The sequence below is a fragment of the Homarus americanus genome, unplaced genomic scaffold (genome assembly GCF_018991925.1).
Source record: "Homarus americanus isolate GMGI-L3 unplaced genomic scaffold, GMGI_Hamer_2.0 scaffold25467, whole genome shotgun sequence".
NCBI lineage: Eukaryota > Metazoa > Arthropoda > Malacostraca > Decapoda > Nephropidae > Homarus > Homarus americanus.
This window is the reverse complement of record NW_024732867.1, coordinates 6,329,889-6,355,132: the sequence shown is the minus strand read 5'-3', so window position 1 is coordinate 6,355,132 and position 25,244 is coordinate 6,329,889. Positions and strand designations below refer to the sequence as shown.

The following is a 25,244-nucleotide window of genomic DNA, read 5'->3' as shown; positions in this document are numbered from 1 at the left end:
TGATATTTACTAAAATGGTAAGGAATTTAAGCCCTAAAACCGATTACTGTATTGGCGGACTAATACTACAGCTGGTGGGCAGCCAAATGCAGGTGAAAACATGTTGGGAAAAATTTGTAAGGAATTCGTTAACCGAGGGTTTGCTCGTTAACTGAAGTGAAGAATCTTATGGAAGGTAATTCGTTAACCGAAATTTTGTTAACCGAGGCGCTCGTTAACCAAGGGATCACTGTACTGTTCTTTATTGATCATTCAAACATCCTTCAAAAGAAGTTGACTTACTTATTGTTGTTCCTTATTGTGTTGTGTCCATTTGTAAATATTTTTCAATCACATGATTGATGTGTTGATGTTTGATTGCTATCTACTTGGTGTGTTGCTGTATAGTTTACTGTATAGTGTGTGTGCGGGCGGGCGGGCGGGCGGGCATGCTTGAGATCCTTTGACTAAACAGTTACTTTCTGTAGCTTTAAGACTTAATGAAGATAAGCTTGGTATGTAGTGGAAGAAAGATGTTTTTATTCAGTTATCCTTGTTAAATTGATTTAATGTACAGTGTACTCAATAACTGGTAATAAATATACTGTCAGTATGAATCATCAGGGTGACATATCTGGTACTACGTCACTCACTGACTTCTCAGTATAACGCAAATGTTAAATTACATAGCAGTGTTTGTGATTTCTTTATTATTGAATGGCATTTCTTTTTCACTAATATGAATTTAATTTTGGTAGTAATACAATCTGGAATATAAGTACTGTAGAATTTTAAGTGAATTTTTTATCATAAAAACTCACTATCATCCTGTTATGTGTACAGTACAGTACTGTTATGCCGAGGCATAATTTGTATTACAATTTTGTAAACTAGGTGTTTTATTGTTTTCTATCCCAAGCAACAGTTATTTTGGCAAATTTTGTGATATTTTCGTGTATATATTGATGTTATTGATGTATTAATTATGAAAGAATATTCTAGAATGTATTGCATCAATTTTGTTATTATTTACTTATTATTGTAAGCCTCGATCAGAGTAGAACGTTCTAGAATCTCCCTGGCGTCTCTGGGTTATTCTAGGATGTTCAAGAAGCGTCTGACAAGGCGTATATAAACAGCAGCGAGCAGGCTAGGAGTTAGTTGATCGCTTCCGTTCCTGGTGTAAAGACTAAGCCTAGCAGAACAGCTGAAGACAATTGTTGTGCAAGTATTGTGGAATTGTTGTGGTTAATATAAAGTGAGAAGACTAAGGAATTGTACACTGGTAGTGTGCTGACTATATCCTTGAAGTGAGGAGTTAAGCTGTGAAGACAGTGTTTGTTAAAGAAGACTACAGTGCACAAGTGTGTTTCTGTGACCTGGTGGAAATCTACCTGCCTGTTGTTTGTCTGTACACTGATACCGATTGTCGGGAAGTTACCGGAGACTGGCGGGACAGCCAGTGGTAAATTGACAACTCTTGTGAGGTATCTACTGCTCTGTACATACGACCCTAGCCAATGGGAACCAGTGGTGGAAGCTGGGCAAGCAGTCAAAACAAGGAGGGTTGTAACAGTACTGTCATTATGTACAGTATAGCTACCCAATGATTTGATGTGATTTGTGTCACAATACACGAGAAGATCAAGTTAATTTATGGGGTTTGAACAGCTGTTCTTTTTTAGTTTAGTTTTGGGTTAATTAACGTTATCCTGTACAGATATTATATTGTATATAAATCCATGTAGTACTGTACAGCTCAATATTTCAGGAAACTGCAAATACATTAAATTTTGTGTGTGTTGTTGAAAATTACTTTGAGTCATTTTTCTGTGTAAAATTCTACCATAAGATTTGTTGTTAGGAACCAAAGAAAATGGGCAAGGAGAAGGCAGTGGTGGGGAGGAGGATGGCAGCGGAACACCACCTGTTCCTCCACGGAGAAAAGACAAACGTAGACACAACACCCCTCCAAGACCACAGTCAAATGGCCTTCCACCCACTCCCAAAGTCCATATGGGAGCTTGCTTCTCTAAGGTAAGAATTTTTCTTTTCATAGACTATAGTGTGCAGATTTGACAAGTATATTTCATATCTCAAGGTTTGTAATTATCACTTTGTAAGATTTTTTTTGTTATTTAGGTATGTTTTTTTAATACAGGTTGACAACCCTTTATCCGAAATTCCGAAAACCGAAAAGCTCTGAAAACCGAAAGTTTTTTTTTTGTGGGGCAATATATATATATATATCTTGATAAAATCACACGGGAAAATGGAAACAACGGAGTACCTTAGCTTTCGTCTTTATTCAAGACATCTTCAGAGGCAACTGGATTACATGGACAGAGAGAGGCTTAAATATATAGGGTGACCTAAAAACATGAGGTCAGGTCATAAAGATGACATCCACTAATCCACACACCAACACAAACGTAGAGGAGCTTAAGAGAAGGGTGGTGACGTGACTAGCCAGGTCAGGTCAGAAAAAAGGGACCCACAAAATAACTATCATACATCTAGATCAAAGGTTTTCAAAGCATTTTTAACCTTGTGGTTATCAGCATATACCTAGATCACGCGCACCTACAGTGATTTACTTGCATATATATATATATATATGCGTGCGTGCATACAAATAAATAATAATGGGAAAATCCTCTCACAAATAATCAGAAACAAATGTATATTAATAATGTTGAGTCTACCCTCAAGTCTACTCCGTGCTTTGTTTTTAATAAAGCACGGAGTAGACTTGAGGGAAATCTCTTTTTTAATATACATTTGTTTCTGATTATTTGTGAGAGGATTTTCCCATTATTATTGATTTGTATGTGTTTTGTGTGTGTGTGTGTGATGCCATATGGCAGCAGGGTCTACCATTAGACAACACATTATGCTTCCAATATCTTCCCAAGCAGTAGTACCTCCCTGTTTGGTCATTACCTACTAAAACACAAGAGTATTTTTGTCAGGTGGTATAATAGTGAAGGACTTGTTCTGTAATGAATTTTACCAATAAATTCCAGTACAGTGCAGTACAGTATATCTACTTTTGCAGGTGTTCAATGGGTGTCCGCTACATATACATTGTACAGCTTCTTGGATACACCCAGACACCCGCGACCAACACATACTCATAGGAGCAGAAGAAGGAATATATACTTTAAACCTCAATGAACTACATGAAGCTGCCATGGAGCAGCTCTTGCCTACCAGAACTACATGGATGTTTGTCATCAAAGATGTGTTAATGTCAATATCAGGTAAGACTTTGACATTTTTATTTAATTTTTTAATGTTGATCAAAGATGTCCATTATATGATATCTTGAATCATATTAGTAAATAGTTGTTTGTAGACTTAATAATAAAAATGCATCAGTGACTGTAGACAATGTTATTTAAGTCTTGAGAATCACTTTGTACAAACTTCTGCTGATACCTTATTCACAGTCATGTCTACACTATACCATTTGTAATGCCTCAGAAGTTCCCGTCATTGGTTTTTCACATCATTGAAATTTCAACTTCATTTCTGTACCTGTAACAAGTATGATTGTCTGTACTGAGAGTTAAGTCAATCTCAGAAGCTCACACAGTGGTTCAGGAGGTTGCCAGCCCCTTGCAGGAAGCTAAAAACTACAAGAGGTGGTGTTTAAGGCCATTTTCCACGCTTATGGTTGACAGAGAGGGGTATCATATACTGTGCCTACCCAGACAATTTATAACACTGAATAATATCATAATTGAAATATTAGATAACAACTTGAACAACAGAATTAATCATCTTACCCATTTCTCCCCTGCCTGAAGGCTCTGTAACCTCACTCCCACCCACCCAACCTTGCCTTGTTCACCTGACTTAGTTAACCTTCACACCCCTTCTTGACTGTTTTTATATTTACTGTAATATAGATTGAAAAATTGCGCCAAATTCAAATTCGTCAAATGCAAATACATAAACTAATGGGAAAAATAACAATATAGACTGGCCACTCTACATCAACCTCTGATTTTCCCATTTATAACCTCCAAATGATACAAATTCTGCCTTTATTGGCCTGATTGTGCTTTCTGTAAACTAGTTTTTAGGCCTTCCTCAAGTAATTTAATCACACACTGCTAATCCTGCATCGAGTACTTGGCAAACTTAACTCCCTTATGATAGTCCTGCTTCTCCTTTTCCTTATTTGGCCGCTTTGGTGGGTCTGTCCCACCCCCACCAGCACCAGTAGGACCCCCAGTAGAGGTAGAGGCCATTATCTTGACTCGACAGGTGGAAGCACCACCCAAAAAAGCACACAATAGCAGCCCTGGTGGTCGCTAGGATGGCGCGGGCTACAACGTGATAGTTGCGTTCTTGTAAACCTCTTTTACGTTCACCACCGGCAATTCGATCACCAGAACGCTTCTTGAAAACATTCTTCTTTCCTTGTCTTTCCAGATTCATCGCTAACACAACAAAATTTGAGAAAACAGCGAAAATCTCGGAGTAATCGACAGAAACCGCGCGATTCAACTGATCACGTGATGTAAACAGAGCGCGCTGGTGTAAACTGTTCTTATTTCTCACTGCGAAACATTCTTTTTACTTATTCTTTTCATACTCTATTTATGGGTAACAGCTAAATTTGCAAAAAAAAAAGAACAAAATTTTCAGAGTACATCTCAAAAAACACTTCAAAACAAAAGACACGAATCACTTGAACATGTGATGTCGAATGTGAACTGTAAACATTGCATCACCCCACGCCACAACCATGCTTAAAACGTTGAGGATGGAATCGCGCTATAGCCAACATTCGTTTTACAAACAGCGTTCCCCTATTATCAATCGCGTTGCAACCAATTCGCGTTGACAAAACACGCTTTGTAGCAGAAATGACTGTAACTGGTATGAGGGTGCCGTGACGTCATTCAAGACGGTGGCCAGCATTCAGCTTGCTGGATATCGCTTTCAGCTGGCTGGATCTCACGAAACTCACGATATTTTATGCCAAATATAAGACTTGGTTACATTAGGTAGTGCTCGCGAAATTCAAAAATGCGAAATGTGAGATCTTACTGTACATGATTAAACACCAAAAATATGCATAAAATTGTGAATACAGTATAAGTGAAGTAGAAGGCATTTAATTAGTCAAACCTGACCTTAAAATATGTTGATGTTGATGATGATATAAGAAGCTGGTTGGGTAATGCACACTATACCTTTTCTACGCTAACCTGACCCATAAGTCACGCCCCTCTTCTATACTAATAGCTGATTGGTTCAATAAAATTCAAACTAAATGTGTTCACATTTGGTAAACAGACCTGTTATTATCTAAAATAATGTTAAATACATTAATGGATTATCAAAATGCAGATCATTTCAAGGCATTAGCTTTTCAGAGAGGATGTTATAAAATTTTAAATATTATAAAAGATTAATATATATATACGCCCTTATATACACGCAGTCTTGGGGAGGTAAAACGCTCAGGGGAACCAATCAGCTATTTGTAGCTATAGACGAGGGTTAGATGATGAACTGTATTGTGATATACAGTGCAGTATTAAAAAGTGCCGGTTATTGAAGTATTCTGGTTGTTAAAATGCCAGATTAACCAGAGTTTCCTGTACTATGTGTTCACACTTACTTCAAGAATGTGGTTCTTTGTAAACCCTATGTATCCTCTTTTACTGCTACAGTGACAGAGATGCTTCATTTTTAGATCACACTAAACACAAAGAATGGTGAATATGGTTCAATGGGATTCTGTCACCTTGAACACTTCCATAAGTTTGTCATTGAACTGTTAACACTGTTTTACAATTGGCTCATGACATGTGACACCACTGTTACTAGGCCGTGTAAACGAGGCCAACAAGATACTGTACACATGTTGTTATACCAGAGCAAGTGAGGCATGTCTCCAGTATACAGTAGGTCACATTGTCCATGGTACAACACCTATCATGCTTTACCAAAAGGTCTTCCCTGATCCACACCATGGTCCTATCCCCTCAATCATCATCCTTATGACCGTTGCCTGAGGGATGTCATCTTTTGCGCACTGTAGCTCGCATAAATTTATTTGGTATAATTTACCTGACCTTGAGGATTACTACATGGTGAAAATTATTTATCCCCTGACAGGCAAGGGGCCATACTTATATCGCCATGAATTGATTGGACTCCACAATCGGCATCTGCACAAATTTTCTTTACCCATGAATAAAATTCCAGAAAAATTTTTGCCAAGAAAATATACCATCACCACCAAGGTGAGTTAATAATGACTGTAACACTGTAAACTTGAAGGTCAAGATTATATTTACATAGTAAGTTAATATAATACAGTAGTATATTGTATAAGTGTTTGGCTAATTGTTAAAGGCAAGCAAGAAGAGATATTCAAATTAAAGATAAAAAAGATAGAGGAACCACTTTGTTGTATAGCGATCCAAATTTTCAATTTATATTAAGTTTTCATGACCTCATTTAATAGTTAATAGTTCACTAGATAATGAAGAATAGTATTTACTCTTCAGTGACATAAAAGATATTGAATAGAAACTGTATTGACAGGTTCCCGACACAAAAAGCACTCTACGATGTTGTGTGGGACGTAACCCATACAATGGCTACAAGTACCTTTGTGGCGCCACCAACTCTTCTCTGTACCTGATGCAGTGGTACGATCCACTCAACAAGTTTATGCTCCTTAAGGTTAGTTCTGCACTCGGTTTTAGTCCTCCTCGTCAGTACAGTACCCTGTATTTGGTTATGGGTTTTATGTTCACTTTACTGTAAGTTTGATCATTATAAGATATTTATGAAATATTTTGGCTATTTGTTTTGTGTTATGTGTCATAGTTACTCATTTTTTTCAGCAAAGTGAGTGCTACCTACCCCATCCCCTTAGAGTATTTGAAATGATCATAACGCCAGACTTAGAGTACCCGCTAATGTGTGTAGATGTTAACCGTAGCTACGGATCAGAAGATGTCCTTCGCCACAGCCTTATCAACCTCAACACAGGAACCACTTGGACTCCAGATGATGATGATGATATGGATGGAATGGCAACTGTTGTTCCTAGACATAATCTTAATGTCAAAAATGTGACTCAAATAGAAAAAGATGCCATTCTAGTCTGTTATGAAAGTAAGTGTTTTGTTTTCTTTATTCTGTATAGTATTATAATTCATAGGGTTTCAGAATCTATCAAGAGGATATTGTTAGGGTGGAACTCAGAAGAACAGTATGTGGCTTGTCTGCACTAGAATTACATTGCATGGGTTTATTTTATCTAATACAGTATACACTATCTCATTCTTGTATGGAGGTCACCTTTGAGGAGATGGCTATCACACAAAAGCCTGTAGGCCATCATATCACAACTTATTTCCTTTGCCCTCTCTCTCTCTCTCTTCCCCTTACCTCTCTGTTTCCCATAATATATGATAATGTGAATGAGAAAATATTTCCATTTTCATCACAGCTATCCCTTTCATATAACTCTTCACCCAATACTTGCATCAGATGTAGATAATGTTCAGCCTTCAAGTGTGAATGTTAAGGACTACAACAACCCATGTAATGCTGACTGGGTAGGAACCAAACCTCCTTATAACATTGATGGTCAGTAATTGGGAAAAGTACTCAATTATTTGTTATATGTACGGTATGTATGGACTTCAGGAATGGAACCAATAGGAATAACAAAGATCCACTGTACAACATATATTACTCTTAATATATACAGGTTGTACTCTCTAGTCATTCTGTGGTCCGGAACGGTCCGGAACGATTTTGGTTTGCCCATGGAGAAATTAATTTGAGTCTGGTACTTTCGATGTTTGGCTAAATTTTGCCTTATTTACCCTACTTTTTGGGCGAATTACTACCTGTAATAAAGCAATATCCTAATAAACCAACGAAAATAACACAGATAAAGTTAAATGAAAACTAAAAACAACACAGAAAAAGTTTATCTGTTCTACGTCTTCAGCTAGAGTTGACCCTGATGACTTGGCAACTTCATCATCCGAGTAAAAGCACACACAACAACATTGGCTGTCCTTATGTTTTCAACTTTACCACCACTGGTGGGTAGAATTTTTGTTTTAAATTCAGAAACATTAATTAAAACATATATGAACAATAATAAGTGTTGCTTTCATATTCTTATGTAGAGTAATGACGATATGTTTTCACATGTGCACACTTACATATGTGCAGTCTCACTTTTTTCTTTGCCATTAATGGTTAACTACTTTTTTTGTTCCATTTGTTAACATTAAATAACATTACTTAAAACAACCATATTAATTTTTTACATTAATTTTACTACAGCTACAACCAAGGTCTTATTTTCTTCAGTTTTATATGTAGAACCACTCAGTCACTGGTTTTGTAAACAACGAAAACAGTGCCGTCTCGTCTTCTCGTGTGTTTTAATATTCTATTTATTATTGATGAATTGTATTGTTCATTTTGCACACATAAACATTAATTCAATCAAAAAGACATTCAGTAATAAACAATAATGAATTTTTTTTACTTAAGAGAAATGACGCTGTTTACACGATTTGTGCACGTCTGAACGTTGGCAGGCCGCTCAAACCTGTCAGAATTCGAGTTTCCGCCGTCGAAATTCTAAATTGTGCGGTGTTTTTTTTGTGTGTCCAAATAAAAGACGTCGAATTAAAAACTCGCGAAATTTGAGAACCTACGGTACAACATTTAACCCTTCAATATGTCTTCTAAGAGACTATGAAGCAGTGAAAGTGGTGCTAGTGTTTCCAAGCATAAGCACAAGTCACTATCTATCCAGGAAAAGGGTGAATTTCCATGGTCCGGCACCGGTCAGGTACCGAGGTTGCTGGACTAGAGAGGTACAACCTGTATGTTTATTGTTGGATTATCATCATTGTATACACCAAAATTTTTCTTTACAAACATGTTTTATGTCATTTTAAGACATTTTGGAGATATATCTTACCTTTCATAGGAACGTATCTAAATTTTTATAATGCAGTTTGGGAAAATGTGATCTGATTTATGAAAGATCAATTTACGAAAGGCTTTTCAGGAACAGAACCTTTTTGTAAGAGAGGGAATGCTTCCTATCTTCAAAGTTCACAAGTTTCACCCCTCATATTGCACCAAAATTATGAGAGGAAAAACAATATGAAACTTTCAACACTTTCATCACTGCAGCTACTTTCTCTCTCTTTTAGCCTGTCTACCTAGTCTAAGTTTTCTGTACAGTATTTCAATGATTGTCAAGTACAGTATTAGTAATAATATGATCTGTATGTTGCACTATTACTTCATTGTAGTTAGTTGTTACATAATACAATGCACTACTTCCACCTTTTACATAACTGAATTACAGTATTACTTTGGCTTCATTAGTTTTACATTGTCCACACTCACCGGCCACTGTGAATACAACCAGGCTGATTTAAGATGACTGCTATGCAACACATACAGTAGAGATTGTTATACATTTATTTAAATGCTTGTCACTTTATTTAGCATCCTAAGATTTTTATTTCCATAAATGAGTTTACGTTCAGTAGCCTTTTACTGTATAAGTAAATCTATCATAATTGTTGTTGGAAACTCATGTCTCACCCATCACCAAGAGGTGGAACACTAATAGTACACTCAGTGCTTCTCAGTGATTAAGATATTGAGACCAGTTTTTCAGTCTCTGGTGTCTGTAGTCTCAATTTTTTGCCCGAGACCTTTCAAGGCCAGAAATTTATTTATTAATTTTCAGGTGTGTTGGGAGGGTCTGGTCAGTTGGTTAAGCTTAGGTTCAGGTTGTGGAGATGCCTCACCTCAGATCCTAGACCACTAATCCACTAGAAATGGGGATTTCCTTAGTTGTGGCCAATTTTCTTAGGCAAGGTGACCCATGTAACAGATGTGACTTCAGTTCAATTCTGGCAACTGAACAAAGCCAAGTTTCCATAACTAGTCAATATATTTCTGATCATTTTGACTGTGTCTGCCTCTAGCGCCTTGGGGAGATCATACTGAGGCCCCTTAAATGCCAAACATCAACAAATGAATTAAGTATGTTGATGTTTCATAAGGGTAATAAGTACTTCACTTGTTTTAAATGAATAGAAAATAATGTGCTTGCATGTGATCAATGAGCATGATGTAACAGCTGTAATCTCTTGAAACAAATCAGAAGTAAAATGTATATGTCTAATTGCACTTTTTTGTATCATGAAATTGAAGTTAAATACAAATAATTTGGTAGTTGGTAAATGTTTCCTTGTTTTAAGGTAACCCTGACACTGACCCATTACTGTGAATGATATATCCTGGCTTGTGTAATAGGAAGGGAAGCAGCAGCATCTCTTGCCTGGACTATTTTCATGTAGCCAGTTGTTGGTTTGGTGCTTGTGTTTACAATACTAAACATTCATTCTGGAATGTTTGGTGTTACCTGGGAAGCAAATCTTCAGGTGATGGTGGACCCTGGTAGTCACCTGCCTTGCGGTCACTTGAGCAATACAATACGCTAGGTAGGGGTCGGTAGGCTGGAGGATGTAGTGAAAGGTCAAGCAGCTGATCTCTGGAATATACAAACAAAGAAGATGGCTAAAGCTGAATATAGCTTAGATAGCTGCTGGTGTTTCATTCTCTTACTGATTAGTCAATAAAAATTACTAAATCATCTCATTGCTTCAACCTAACTACAGCAGTATCCCCGTTAGCCGGAACAATTGGTGCAGAGCATTTCCAGCTTTGAGAGTTTTCAGGGCATTGAGACAAATTCTCTTTATCACAGAAAAAAAAATCACTCATCTATGGAATTTTTTTGGGCATTGATGAATGTTTCCACATCTAAACTATGCACAGAGTTGTAAAAAGTACCGAAATTTGTTACCTAAGTAAAAGTACTGTATTGTTACATTGGCTAAATGTTACTAAGTAGAAGTATCCAAAGTTCAATGTATTCATGTACTGTAGAAGCATAAAAGTATCTCATTCATAAAGTATTCAAGTACTGAAAGTAAAAAGTAATAACAAAATTATTATTCATCTCAAATAAGTCCACAGTAAATTATAAAAAAAACTAGTTAACTAAAGATAAAAGTAAAAGACACGTAGCATTACACGTTTATTTGGTAATCTTTATATTGAGAATAATCAATAACTGATTCTCAAAATTATGGCTGTCCTATCGGGATCTGTTAGGCCTAAATATAAGCCCGGCATGACTAAACAGACGCTCACTAGCAACAGAAGTGATTGGTTAGCTTCCAAATTTGTCCCATGATTAGATATTTAAAACTATTGTGCTTACATATAACAGGTAATGATTTTAGTTTTTTCAATTGTATTGGAGTGAAAGTATTAGAAAACCATACTTGAGTAAAAGTAGAAGTGCTGAAAATTTTTAGTACTTTTTAAAAAGTAAATACCCAAGAATGTTACTTGAGTACTTTACTTCAGTTTCTTTACAACTACGCATCTGTCTTGGAACATTGTTGCAACTGAGGCTTAACTGCAGTTGGACAGACACAGAGCTCTATTTGTTTATGTAAACACTAATGTACATGTACAGTATATTGTAAATGACAAAATATACTGCTGTATACACTACTGTACTCCTCAGCAGATGTTGCCATCTTGTGATGCAGGCAGGCCTAATGTTGACGTGGTACAGGATGACTTGTCTTGTCCTTTACCATCTACTGTAGCAAGTGTCACTCTCCTCTCCCTCCATGAAGGAGGGATTGAACACACACTGTATACAGTACAGTAATACCTCAGTTTACACGGTTCCATATTTACGCAGTCCCCGCCAGAACCGGAATGCCCATTTTACGCGGTGCATCTTCTCATATACGCGGGTGAAGTATAATTTTTTACTTAGCTCATAAAATTCATACAAATTACCCGGCCAGAATATAATTTACATTGCTGGAATTCTTACAATATGATGATCATTTTAAATATAAACATCATGGATTTTGCATTAGACATACAAATTTTAGATCTAATGTAAGAATTTTGTTTACACAGAGCAAATATGTTATCTTTTGTGCAAAATATATGACGTGTATATTCAAAATATTCCTGATCTTGCAAGGAATCCAGCAATGTCAATTATATTATCCTAACTTTAGTCTGAGATATTATTTACTATACCTTAAAATCTGGTGTTTCACCCAAACATTTCTCAGAGAGGAGGAGCCAGCGTGGGAAGAGAGTTAGGTCCGTGTTGAATGGACATTAACCTGGCGACTGTATTTCTCTTAAATATTAATTGTGCGTGCATACCATCATAAAATTAAGATGTTATTTTTACTACAAGCGTAGGTATTGTGTCGGTGTTGTGTGGTAAAAAGTGGGTTGAAATTCGTGATCTCTATTTCAATTAATCCCATATGTTCTGTTATTCCATTCTTGGCGTTTCTCGTTTACGCGGACCTCCATGAAGGTTCAATTGGCCGCTTAAATCGAGTATTACTGTCACTGTACATACACCGTCTACACACTAACTTACAGTAGGCATACACGATCCACTTTGCTCTGTACGAGTACTGTTTGCAGTCACAGACAGTAATTGCCAATCAGTTCCGCGAGCACTCAGAGCCAACCCACCCTGCGCTCGGCACGTGGCCGATTGTGTGATCTAGTGGTCAGAAATTCATTCGGATGCCATGAATGAAATTTTTATTTTTTCAGAATGCTAAAATTTTATTTTTGTGGGTAATGGAAAATCGAGAGTTGAATTACAGCTAATGAGAGATATTGCTGCATTGTATTGTGTTGGAGAGTGAATATAATTTGTTAAATAGTTGTTGCTTCTTCCACTGATTGTTTTTTTTTTTTTTTTTTTTTTATATCAAATCATCACTTATCAGCTCAGTAGCTGTTAAAGTTATATGTTATTTGTTACTTATGTTTTTAACGTGCATTATTTTATTTTAATCTTTTAAGCCTTTATTTTAATTCAGTGACCTATGACTTACCGGTAAGCTGTTGTGTCGTCGGGGATGTAATTACCGCAATGAATCAATCAATCTGGCTGTTGCTGTTGTTGTTGTTGTCCAGTGTTAGTTCAGTACAGTATAGAAATTATAATAAAAAAAAAAAGTAAATTATAAAATAATAATACCGGTAATGATAATAATTAATAATAATTAATACAAATGAATAAAAACTGTAAGAAAAATACATCAAATAAAATAATAATAATAATAATAAATACAAGAATATAAAAAGACCAAGAGTGAGAAACGGTATACAGTATGTATGTTGTGTTGTCCAAGTAAGAGAAACAATTGAGACCCTGCAATTGTGTGTAAGTGAGGCAGAAAGTCAGATCAGCAACCCGGAACTTGGTCACAATTTTTGTGATGCCATATGGCAGCAAGGTCTACCACTAGACAATACATTATGCTCCCAATATCTTCCCAGGCGGTAGTACCTCCCTGTTTGGTAATTGTTTACAGTATAGCACCCTTCTCACATGTGTCTGGTCCAATGACTCCAACCCATGACAGTGGTAAGAGATAATGCACCACCATCATAAAATAGTGGTATTTTTGTTCAGGTGCCCCAACACCCACAGCTGATGAGTTGTGTTTCTAAACCAAATTGCCTCAATCTATGCCATAATCATGTGAATAAAGTGATTTACAGAACAAACACATGGAGGTGCTTGTAGCCCCCTCCATTTTTCATTTGTAAACACACCGCACTACAAAGCGATCCACTTCACAGCTGTGGCTCGCTTTGCATGGCGTTTGGAAATTACAGTATTGCAATACCGTCCCATGCATTTGGGTAGTACTGTATGCACACTATGTACTGTGCAAATTGCCCAAATGAACAAAAGGCTCAAGACTGGCCCCCAGAATAACCCACCCAAAGTTTACCTGGGGCTAATCTTCAGATTATTCACCAATGCTAAAATTGTGAATGGTCCGTCTTGGTCTTGGACATAGTGGTCTCTACAACATCATCGGTACTAATGATGAATAGTCAATTAGTACCTGTAGTGGTACCTTGATATCTGAAAGAAATATTTCTGGAACGAACAAAAGCCCAGATATAGGTTTCTCCACCTCTGAAACTATTTCAGAAGTGCAAAAAGTGAGTTTATGATGAGAATCTGCAACAAGGAATTAGATATTAGAATAAATTGCAGCTGAATCTCTTCAAAATAAAGAAAGTAGCTAACACTTTAAAATCCTCCCAAAAAAGTACAGTACCATGTCCCCTAAATAAAATAAACCAGACTTTGTAACTTATTAGAATTTGGCACTAAAATTTTGCAATCAAGCCAATCCAGTAAACCCTCTATAACTCGGCACATATGGGGCTCTGGCCTTGCCGTGTTATCCCAAATTCTGAATTATCGAGGCACTTCCCCCCTTCTCCCATAAATGTGTACATGTAATTACTAAAAGTAAAAAAGTAACACTTACCAGCACTGCAGGCAAAGAATGAAACATCATAGGTGACACAGATATGGTATTTGACACAGAAGTGTGGTAGGTGACACAGAGGCATGGTAGGTGACACAGAGGCATGGTAGGTGACACAGAGGCATGGTAGGTGACACAGAGGGCCAGATATTCCAAGATTTTCCCAGATAATTTTACATATCTCGGCATTTCCCGAGTTATACGAATGCATCCCAAGAGTTATATGAAATTCCGAGTTATCAAATGCCGAGCTATCGAAGGTTTACTGTATGTCCATTAGTACTTACACGGGTTAGATTTCATAAAATTTGGGGTGGTTGCCTGGTGGGGACCGCTGGTCATCTCTTGTAGATGAACAGAGGCAAGTATGAAGTGTTAGAGAGGTACACCATAGCAGTGTACAATACAGTACCTCTGTTATGACAGTTAACAGAATGAATAATAGTGTATGAGAGAGAGTTTGTGATATTCTTGATTCTAGTCACTTTGCATCATAACTGGAAAATGCTTTCAAGGGGAAAAAAAATTATATGCTATAAATATAATATGTATTACTTAATTATTTATTTAATTTGCAGATGTGGTAAGGGTAGTCAACTTACAAGGAAGAATTAAAGAAAGGAAAAAACAAACATCAGAACTTAAGTTTGATTTCACCATCGACTCAATAGGTAAGTGTCCATGCCCATTAAATAACCAACAGTTTAATAACATTTATATGTGTAAAGTTAATTTTTGTTAGTTTTGGTGAAGATTATGGAATTGTTAATACAATATATCTCATTTATTTTTCAGTGTGCTTAACCGATAGTGTGTTAGCGTTTCACGAACACGGGATGCAAGGTCGGAGCTTCAAGAACGGTGAAATCACTCAAGAAATCATTGACAATTCACGACTTTTCAGGTTATTGGGCTCAGACAGGTGGGTTATATTGTGCAGTTTAAAGTTCTTTAGTCAACAATTGGTGTAGTGACACTAGTTTTTACTTTTTATTTATTTATTTATTTATTTATTATTATTTTTCTTGAGGAGAATACACTCACATCATACAGGGGAAGGACCCTTTACTCATGACTTCTCATATTTGACTGTTCCTCTAACGTCTGTGTAAAGTATTGAAATATGGCTCTTGACCACAATATTTACTCTTATTAATATTTCATGTATTGTATGTGGAAGTTAATATTATCTAATGGTATTTTGTTGTAGTCCTTCCATCATTGAAGATTATCCTTTGCTTGACACTTAAAACTTTAGGGTAGTTTGACTAAAGTTCTCAACCTTTTCCTGACCACAAACCAAAGCTGTGGTAAATGCATTCAACACCCAACATTGTATTAATACCACAGTTCCAATTTATGGCGAGGAAGGGGATAAAGGTAATGTTGGTATATCCCAAAATAGTTTATTATGAGGACAAAATCGTTGAAGTTCTTTTTTTTTTCTTTTTTCTTATAACAATCAATTTTGTGATCAGCATTCAAGAGGTGGAATTAAAGATTTAAATTTAACAAGTATATATTTAATATTATGCCTTGCAAGATAAAGGATTGGGAGTTGCAATGGTGTAGTGTGCCCTTAACCCATAATTTGTCTCACCACTATTTTACCCTTCTGGTTGAACTGTTTCCTGGTGCAGGCATTTACGGGATCCATTTTATGCAGACACTGTTCCGAGGTACTTGGTGGCATGGAGTGAGAATTATGCATTATCCCATTTTCAGTTTTCAGTTTTATTTCCATAGATGAAGGGCTGTGGCAGGATGTTAGGCTGCTTTTTATATATATATTTTTTTATTTATTTTTTATTTTTTTATTTTTTGCGTTTTATGTTTGTGTTCGTACATTTGGTAAACCTCCTAACCGTATCTAAATAAGGGTGTAATTGACACACTGAGAAGCTTCTTCAGTTGCTTTTATAACTGTACTTACAAAACCTTCTCATGACACTGAATGTAGGTAACCCTTCCTCCCTAACCACTCGTGACATATGAAAGTCTGAATTATCATACGATTAATTTTTAAATGAAATCGTCAAACAAGGAAGGCATATTATTGTTTAAAAAGTGAAAGTTTATCGGTGACTTGATTTTTTTAAATTACACGTGTTTATGACATCATGTGCCTAGGTGATACTGTACATGTATTGAAATAATCAATTGTTGTTGCTGTATTTGAATAATATTTAGTGCGCTCAAAGAAAATTATAATTTAAAATATTTTATATTGATGTTACTCTGCAGTAACTGTAATGGGCTAAACAGGAAAATATATGTGGTTCTGAAAAAAATTAGAACACTTCTTTTTTTCTTTTTTTTTTAATTTGTATTTTTGTATGCGATTTATCACTCTAATGCAAGACAACCAAAATGAAGAGCAAATACTGACTATCTCATCACTTGCTGTTATTCATTCATGCTTATTGCTGGAACAAATTTTTTTTTTTTTTTTTTTTTATTCCCTTCCACAACAATGTCCCTGTTGCTTCACTCACCAGCAGTGTGTCCACCTCTAGATAACACTTGATGCTACACTGCACTTTCTGGTGTGTCAGGTTACAACAGGAAGAGTGAATGAATATAGCTCCTCCCCGACTTATGACGGAGTTAGGGACCCAAATCCAGGCCGTAAGTCGGAAATGCTTAAATAATACATAAAAAATCTAAAATGGGTGTCTCTTTTTCTTCTCAGCACCACAAAACTCTCACTTTTAAGCTTGCCAGCCATTTTAAAGTGAATTACAAACGAAAATTTTGTCCGTGTACAGACTTTGGGACTCGAAAATACGTAATTTGACCAAATTTTGGTACGACTGAGGCAGTCGTAAGTGCGGGTGGTCGTAAGTCGAGTAGGTCGAAAGTTGGGGAGGAGCTGTAATGGCAAATAAAAGGGCAGTTTGGGGTGGTTCATGATTGTGGTGTCCCTGCATTATAGATACAGTAGTAGGAACCTGTATTATATATTTAAAAAATATATATATATGGTACTGTATTTCTGCTTATGAAGGCACCAGTTGTCCTCTTCAGATACAATTTAATTTGAGCAAAAAATATTACTAATAGTCTCCGAGGTTTCTAAGATATTTTGAATTTTGATGTGGCAGGAGATTTAAAAATTTTGATGGTAAAAAATTTAAGGGTTGGGTTTGTATCCCAAGTTAATAGCATGCATCACTCAGTGGTCAGATCAAGTTGATAATGTCTTAATTGTCCAAAGTAATGTGGAAGATTCTAACTTATTGAATATCCATTTGTTAGATGATAGCAGCCTTAACCATAAGAACAAAGGCAGTAAAGAAAAATGGAGAGAGAGGCTGTGTTTGTTCTTGGTTCTGGCTATCCCGTAATATAGCAAAAATGGGCTTGTAAGAGCAATTTTACACACACACACACACACATATATATATATATATATATATATATATATATATATATATATATATATATATATATATATATATATATATATATATATATATATATATATATATATATATATATATATATATATATATATATATATATATATATCTTGATAAAATCACACGGAAAGGGAGACAACGAGCACTTAGCTTTCGCTTTTATTCAAGACGCTTATTGGATCTACATTATATATATATATATATATATATATATATATATATATATATATATATATATATATATATATATATATATAAAATTTAGAGAAGTTGCCTCGGCACTAATGCCTTTGATTATAAGGTTTAGCATAGGTTGGGTTGAAAGCCAATACAGTACTAAACTTACAAACAAGTGAATTTTGGTCAGGTTTTCAATTGTGGATAAGAACAAGCCTAAGTGAGGAACGATGATTGACCAGGTCGCAGAAGTTATGTTACTTCTGGAACGGGTTTATGGTTGGGTCGTTGCCTCAGAAGCTTGACCTGTTCTGAATTCAAGAAAATTCAGTGACCTTAACCAGCACTATTACATCAAGTCTTCTAGACAACAACAGAATGTCTGTTTGTCTGTCCCCAATACACAACCTGCTTTGCTTGTGGCCATTTGTATGTCCATTCTTCTGTCTTGAATAAGTTATTATATTGCTCTCACAGTACATGAAAAATAATCCAATGAATAAGGAAATGAAGTTTTATGTGCATGTTTTATTCACATATAAATGATGGAGTTTTATATGTCATACTATTGCTGTACAGAATCTGACAGTAATGCTCTAGTTTGGACTTAGTCATAAATTTTAGGATCAATTTTCACATAATTGTCTCCAAAAATGTTGAACCATTCTTTATGATTATTTTTTATGTCTCTTAACACGTGCTGCACCCATCCACCCACCGTGCATCACAGCAAGAATACCTCTTGTTCCTGATGAAAAAATGGACATCATATGTTTAGGATTTACATTTATTATTATTATTATTATTATTATTATTATTATTAAAAATTTTAATTTTTGCTAGAATATTGATATGTGCTCATTTTCTTTTGTAATTGTGTTTAAAATTCCTCTTAAAAATTTCTTATAATTAGTTAAATGAATAGATACACATAGACTAACTATAATTTTTTAATATTATTGTTATGGTCTCATTTATTGTAATTTTGCTTTTAATATTGACAGTTTTGCTCCATTTTAGAATCAGATACAGTATTAACTTTATGTGCTCAAATAGTGTTTGAGTAGTTTCTTCTCTGGGGCATGTTTTTAGCTAAAATATTGTGCGTTTTCACAGATATTTTCCTTTCTCGTATTTTGTAGCATTGTTGGCAAAACAATAAACACTTGTAGTACACTGTAGTTGTAATTATGAAAGTGAATAAATGATTTCATGCTGTAAAAGTAGTGTGTGTGTGTGTGGGTGGGTGGGTGGGTGGGTGGGTGTCAAACAAATGGTAGACATATAGTTATTAAGAAATGACAGGGTATCCCAGATGGAAATCTTTAGAACTTGTTTCAGAAGGGAGCACTTTAACATAACACATTATTTCAGTGTTTAGAAAGGAGAGTGTGTGCTCGTGATTCCAGGCCCCCTTCACTGTAATGAGAAGGTGCTTGTAAGACCTGATTACAGTATACAGGTCTAATAAAGGACAGCTTTGGAGTTACCATATTTTGACAAATATAAGCCACCCCAAATTATAAGTTTAGGACAGGATTCATGCAAAAGAAGCCTGGTCTTCAATTCTAAGCCGCATCGGGAAGTTGTTTAGGATCAAAATAATATTCAGTTTTAAAGATTTTCATAACATGGGATACATACAAATTAGAATAGTTGATTGAGGTTACAGTTGTGGGGAAAGTATGCAGCTACATAACAAAAGGAGTGCAGTAGATGTGGCAACAGAATCAGTGAGCGAGGAGGTACAGTCACTAGCGATGATTTCATGGAATAAAAAATGTCACCACTTTGTTGGTGAATGCTCAGTCTGCATTTTGGAAAGCTGACTGTTTGATAAAGCATCGTAAAAGTTGAGAAGTGCATCCTGTCTCCCCTAAGCATTGACTGGCATGAGTGGCATAATGGCGTCTGTATGTTGTGTGACTGACTCCTGGGGATATTCTCCTGCGTTGCTGTAGTGGATTTGCCATTTGCAATGCAGTGATATCCCTATTAGCTAGAACAGTTGAGGCAGAGCACTTTTGGGAATGAGAGAGTTCCGGTTATCAAGACGAATTTCTCTACCCCCAGTCCTGGAATTTTTCCTAGTACAGTGGTCCCTCGGTTAACGAGCACAATTCGTTCTAGAAGGTTGCTCGTTAACCAAAACCATTGTTTCAATGGGTTTTTGGGTAATTGGTTCCAACTCGCCAAAAATTGCCTAAAATCAACAAAAAAGGTAGTAAAGTACACTTACTTTGAGGTGTGTATGTAGAAGGCTCCTGGGTGATGATGATGGGAATTAGAATGGGGGTGGAGGAGAAGGAAGAAGAGAAGGCATTGGGGTGGAAGAGAAGTCCCCCCATGGTGCCATTTCACCCATAAAATTTTAGTTCTCTTGGTGTAATTCAAGATTATTTTCTTTAAATCAACACTGCACTGCATTGTATGTTGTCAATATGTAAAATAAATTTCAAATTGACCAATAATTTGCTTGCAAACACAGAAAAAAAGCATTCAGTTGAAGAGTCTCAAGCAAGATGTTACCTCCACTGAAAAGACACAGACTGATGCCTGTAGGGTGTGTTGACAGGCTGTATGGCGCTAAAAAAACTAGCTTCCTATACTTCATTTATGTTCAATAATTGTTAAAATAGCTAAGAAATTTAATATAGAAGTTTTAAAATTATTGAATAGTATAAACTTCTTGATATTTACTAAAATAGTAAGGAATTTAAGCCCTAGAACCGATTACTGTATTGGCGGACTAATACTACAGCTGGTGGACCGCCAAATGCAAGCGAAAACATGTTGAGGTCGGCTCGTAAAAAACTTGTTAATTGAGGGATTGCTCGTTAACTGAAGTTAAGAATCTTATGGAAGGTAACTCGTTAACCGAGGGATCACTGTACTGGGAAAAGTTTCTTGCCATTTTCTGGAATAAGTGCATTATTTAATTCTTGGAATTGCTCCCAGACCTGGTAAAAATGAAGAAAGTGTCCAGAATTTTCTAAGAATTTTCCAGAATGACATTATTTCATCCTCAGAATTTGCTCCCAGACTTGGGGAAATTTTTTGGGGAGAGTTTCCAGAATTGTTCTCATAATTTTCCAGAAAATGCTGCCGATTTCTAACCTCTGAAAATTTTTCCCAACCTCGCAATTGAGAGAAATTTTCCGGAAAAATTCCGAGCAAATTTAAATTCTGGTTATTGGAGAATTCCAGCTAAGAGGGATTCTGGCTAATGAAGATATTACTTTTATTGTTGGGGCAAAAATATGATGTCATAATTATAATTTACTAAGGTTAATATTTTGTAGTAACCATGCACAGAAACTTCTTTCAAAAATAGGTTTTATAATGTTTTTCACCCTATTTCACATGAATATGATCTTCATTTCCATCAGAAATGAGGTATGCCCCCCCCCTAATTACCAACAATAGTGGTTGTACAAAGTGGGCAGAGATTTGAAGTACAGTGGTCCCTCGGTTAACGAACACAATTCATTCCAGAAGGTCTTCCGTTAACCGAAAATTTCATTAACCGAAATCATTGTTTCAATGTGGTTTTGGGTAATTGGTTCCAGCTCACCGAAAATTACATACAAAGTAAAAAAAAAAATGCAGTAAAGTACACTTACTTTGAGGTGTGTATGTAGAAGGCTCCTGGTTGATGATGATGATGATGATGGGAATTAGAATTAGGGGTGGAGGAGAAGGGAGAAGAGAAGGAAGTGGGGGTGGAAGAGAAATCACCCCATGCTTGATGCCGTCATTTCACCCATAAAATTTTAAGTTCATTGGGTGTAATTCAAGATTATTTTCTTTAAATCAACACTACACTGCACTACATATTGTCAATATGTTAAATAAATTTCAGAATGACCAATAATTGTACTATAAAAAGGTAAAAATAATGTGTTCAAGAGACCCACAAGCAAGATGTTTCCTCCACTGAACAGAGATACAAACTGAGGCGTTGGTGGGTGAGTGAAGTGGCTGATGGGCGCACCAAAAACTAGTTCCCTGTACTGCAATTATGTTAAATAAGTGTTAAAATGACTAAAAATTTTAATATAAAACTTGGAAAATTATTGAATAGTGCAACCTTCTTGATATTGACTCCAATTTTAACGAATGTAAGCCCTAGAACCTATTTCTGTATTGGCGGACTAATCTTCCAGCTGGTGAGCAAGCCAATGCATGTTGAAACATTTTCGTAAGATTTTGTTTAAACGAATTTTTGTTCGTTAACCAAAATGAAGATTGTTATGGAAGGTAATTCGTTAACCGAAATTGCATTAACCGAGGCGTTCGTTAACCGAGGGACCACTGTATAGGTAAGTTGTGGGGTAGAAATATGAGAAAACCTAACCTGACTCTACCTATCTTTACCTAACCAAAGATTAGCTTAATTATCAGATGGAAGAGGATAAAGTGGTGCCACTTAAAGGAGTAAGAGGGGCAGTATGGTGTTGTGATCTTTATGATGATCTTGAAACATGTACCCAACAAAATATTGGCAGTAATGCTCTTTCCTGTTGCCAGCACGAAGCACCCAACTTTTGATGTCATTCCACAGACATTCTATATTTTACATATGAATTCCAGTAGAAGGGTCCACAAAGTTATCCCTATCGTGTACAGTTCTGTGGGTATAACCAGTTTCACCGCTTTTACGAGAATGCTGAATTAACTGTATGAAGGTATCTGCACTGCTGTCAGGCACTGGTATGATGAAATTACATTTCAAACCAGTTTTTATGCCCCCAATACTCACACTCCTTTCAATTCATTGCCACAATTGTGTTTAAATTTTCCAAACAATGTTCACAGAACTCGGAGCAAAAGGTTTTCCAATCCCCAAAACTTCTCCATGATAATTAAACATTTTTGTTGTGTAGCGCTGACAGGAAGTGTTTTCTGATGAACATATTACCGAACAACAAGTTTTTCACGCTGATACTTGTAATTTGTCTAACCAAAGGCCTTGAACGTAGAAATTGTAAGCCCACAATTACAAGATCTCTTTTTCATCGGGAGTGTCTGTCTTTTACTGTAATACCAAGCATGTCGATCTTGATGATAAAGGCAACCTGAATTACACCTTGGACACTTTGTTGAAGGAAGGAGAACACCATGACTCCTGAAGATATCAACAGCTGTTGCTGTTTCGTTCTCAAATACTCGTTGAATTACACACCAATCTTCCACTACGCAATTCAAATTGCAGAACGCTGATTGGCTGAGTAAGAAGGAAGCTCGTGCACATGAATATCTTATGACATCGGCACTTCTGCAGATTTGCTGAGTAAGAAGTAAAGTATATTCCCGCCAACTTGTATTCTCTTAAGTTAAATTGAAAAGTGAAAATATCTTGAATAATAAATTTCCGATGGAAATGCTAAGGAGTAAAGTTTCCCCTTCTGTCTCCCTGTATAAGAATCAATATAAAGCTCTATACATGGTCACTATGAAATATTGACCTTACTAATAAGAATACAAGTAATTCGCCATGTCAATTGAACCCAACAGGGCATCACAAGAAGAAAAACTGCTATGGAAACCGCTGCTATGAACTACAGAACATATGGAATTAATTCAATAGAGACCGGCCCGACCCCCAAACCTAATTTCTTGACTCCACACACAACTATGTTGTAGTAAAAATATTATCTAACTTTTATGGATGGTATGCACACAATAATTAATAATTAAGAGAAATATCAATAATATTAGGTTTTTTAACACTTACATTAGTAGAAAAGATGGCTGGGCACACGGGGATGGGGGATTGGTTCCGAGGCAGAGGGCAGATTATTGGCCCTCACCTGTATCACTTGTATCAATTGCATCACTATCCACCACAGAGGCTTGCAGGGCCTCTTTGTCAAACCCCTCAAAGTCCATATAAGTCCATATCCTCACTATAATTATCACGATTACTGACTTGGGCCGGCTGTGGTGGGTGGCGGGTAAAGAACTCGGTAATGTTTTGATGACTGGGCGACCTTGTGCGCATCCTGCCCGCGCCGCTTCCCGCGTATATGAGTAGATGAACCGCGTTAAGTGAAAGTTCGGTTCTGGCGAGGCACGAGGCGAGAAATCGCGCTAAGTGAAAAACCGCTAAGAGGCAATAAACTGTACTTTGCTCAAGAGTGTGATTCATAACTTGCTATGATATATGAATATCATTAAGCTGCCTGCAGAGCAACAGTGTACTAATCTGTATTACTCATCAACAGAATGTGTGCCATTGCTGCCACACATTTACAGTACTTTCTAGAGTTTTATATACTGTACTGTATATATATATATATATATATATATATATATATATATATATATATATATATATATATATATATATATATATATATATATATATATATATATGTATATATATATATATATATATATATATATATATATATATATATATATATATATATATATATATATATATATATATATATATATATATATATATATATATATATATATATATATATATATATATATATATATATATATATATATATATATATATATATATATATATATATATACATATATATATATATATATACTGTACTATATATACAGTATATATACAGAGTACAATATCTGAATTTGAAAAGCTTTCATAGTGGCTTGATAACATTTTATTTAATGTATGTGGAAAGATAACAAGCCTTTCTAATGCCTCCATGTTCCAATTACAGTACATAAAATTAGGATATTAGAATGATAATTATTGCCTATAAATGTTCACTGTTTAGACCTTAATATTGGAAACATGTTCTGTATTGTACAGAGATTTACACACTTACCGGTACCTTCCTTAATCTACCAAACAAATAATAATCTCTTTATTAGGAAAAAAATTAATAAACAATTATGGTACTGTATAGTTAATATCAGTACAGTAAATCACTTTACATTCTATTACTACAGTACTTTGAGGGTTTGAGACAGTAGTACGGGTCACTGAACATCATTCTTGTAAACAATCTCGTGGGTAGATGACATGCAGTAATGGTGGTGAGGACTGGTGTGGGGTGAGGCAGTGATGGTGGTGGGGACTGGTGAGAGGTGAGGTAGTAATGGTGGTGGGGACTGGTGAGAGGTGAGGTAGTAATGGTGGTGAGGACTGGTGAGAGGTGAGGTAGTAATGGTGGTGGGGACTGGTGAGAGGTGAGGTAGTAATGGTGGTGAGGACTGG

The 25,244-nt window shown here is 35.9% G+C and overlaps 1 protein-coding gene across 12 annotated transcripts in view; it reads left to right on the top strand.

Moving 5' to 3' along the window:
• LOC121869168 (mitogen-activated protein kinase kinase kinase kinase 5-like) overlaps positions 1-25,244 on the top strand; it is an 84,059-nt gene that overhangs the window by 45,622 nt on the left and 13,193 nt on the right. For 9 of the 12 annotated variants that reach the window (XM_042370364.1, XM_042370369.1, XM_042370366.1 and 6 more), the window contains 8 exons: positions 1,844-2,016; positions 3,038-3,242; positions 6,121-6,248; positions 6,553-6,693; positions 6,858-7,131; positions 15,017-15,109; positions 15,234-15,360; positions 16,079-16,117. In XM_042370364.1, the coding sequence (XP_042226298.1) occupies positions 1,844-2,016; positions 3,038-3,242; positions 6,121-6,248; positions 6,553-6,693; positions 6,858-7,131; positions 15,017-15,109; positions 15,234-15,360; positions 16,079-16,117 (1,180 nt within the window). The remainder of the gene's footprint in view (positions 1-1,843; positions 2,017-3,037; positions 3,243-6,120; positions 6,249-6,552; positions 6,694-6,857; positions 7,132-15,016; positions 15,110-15,233; positions 15,361-16,078; positions 16,118-25,244) is intronic. The other 3 variants (XM_042370368.1, XM_042370365.1, XM_042370363.1) reach the window with 2 other exon arrangements.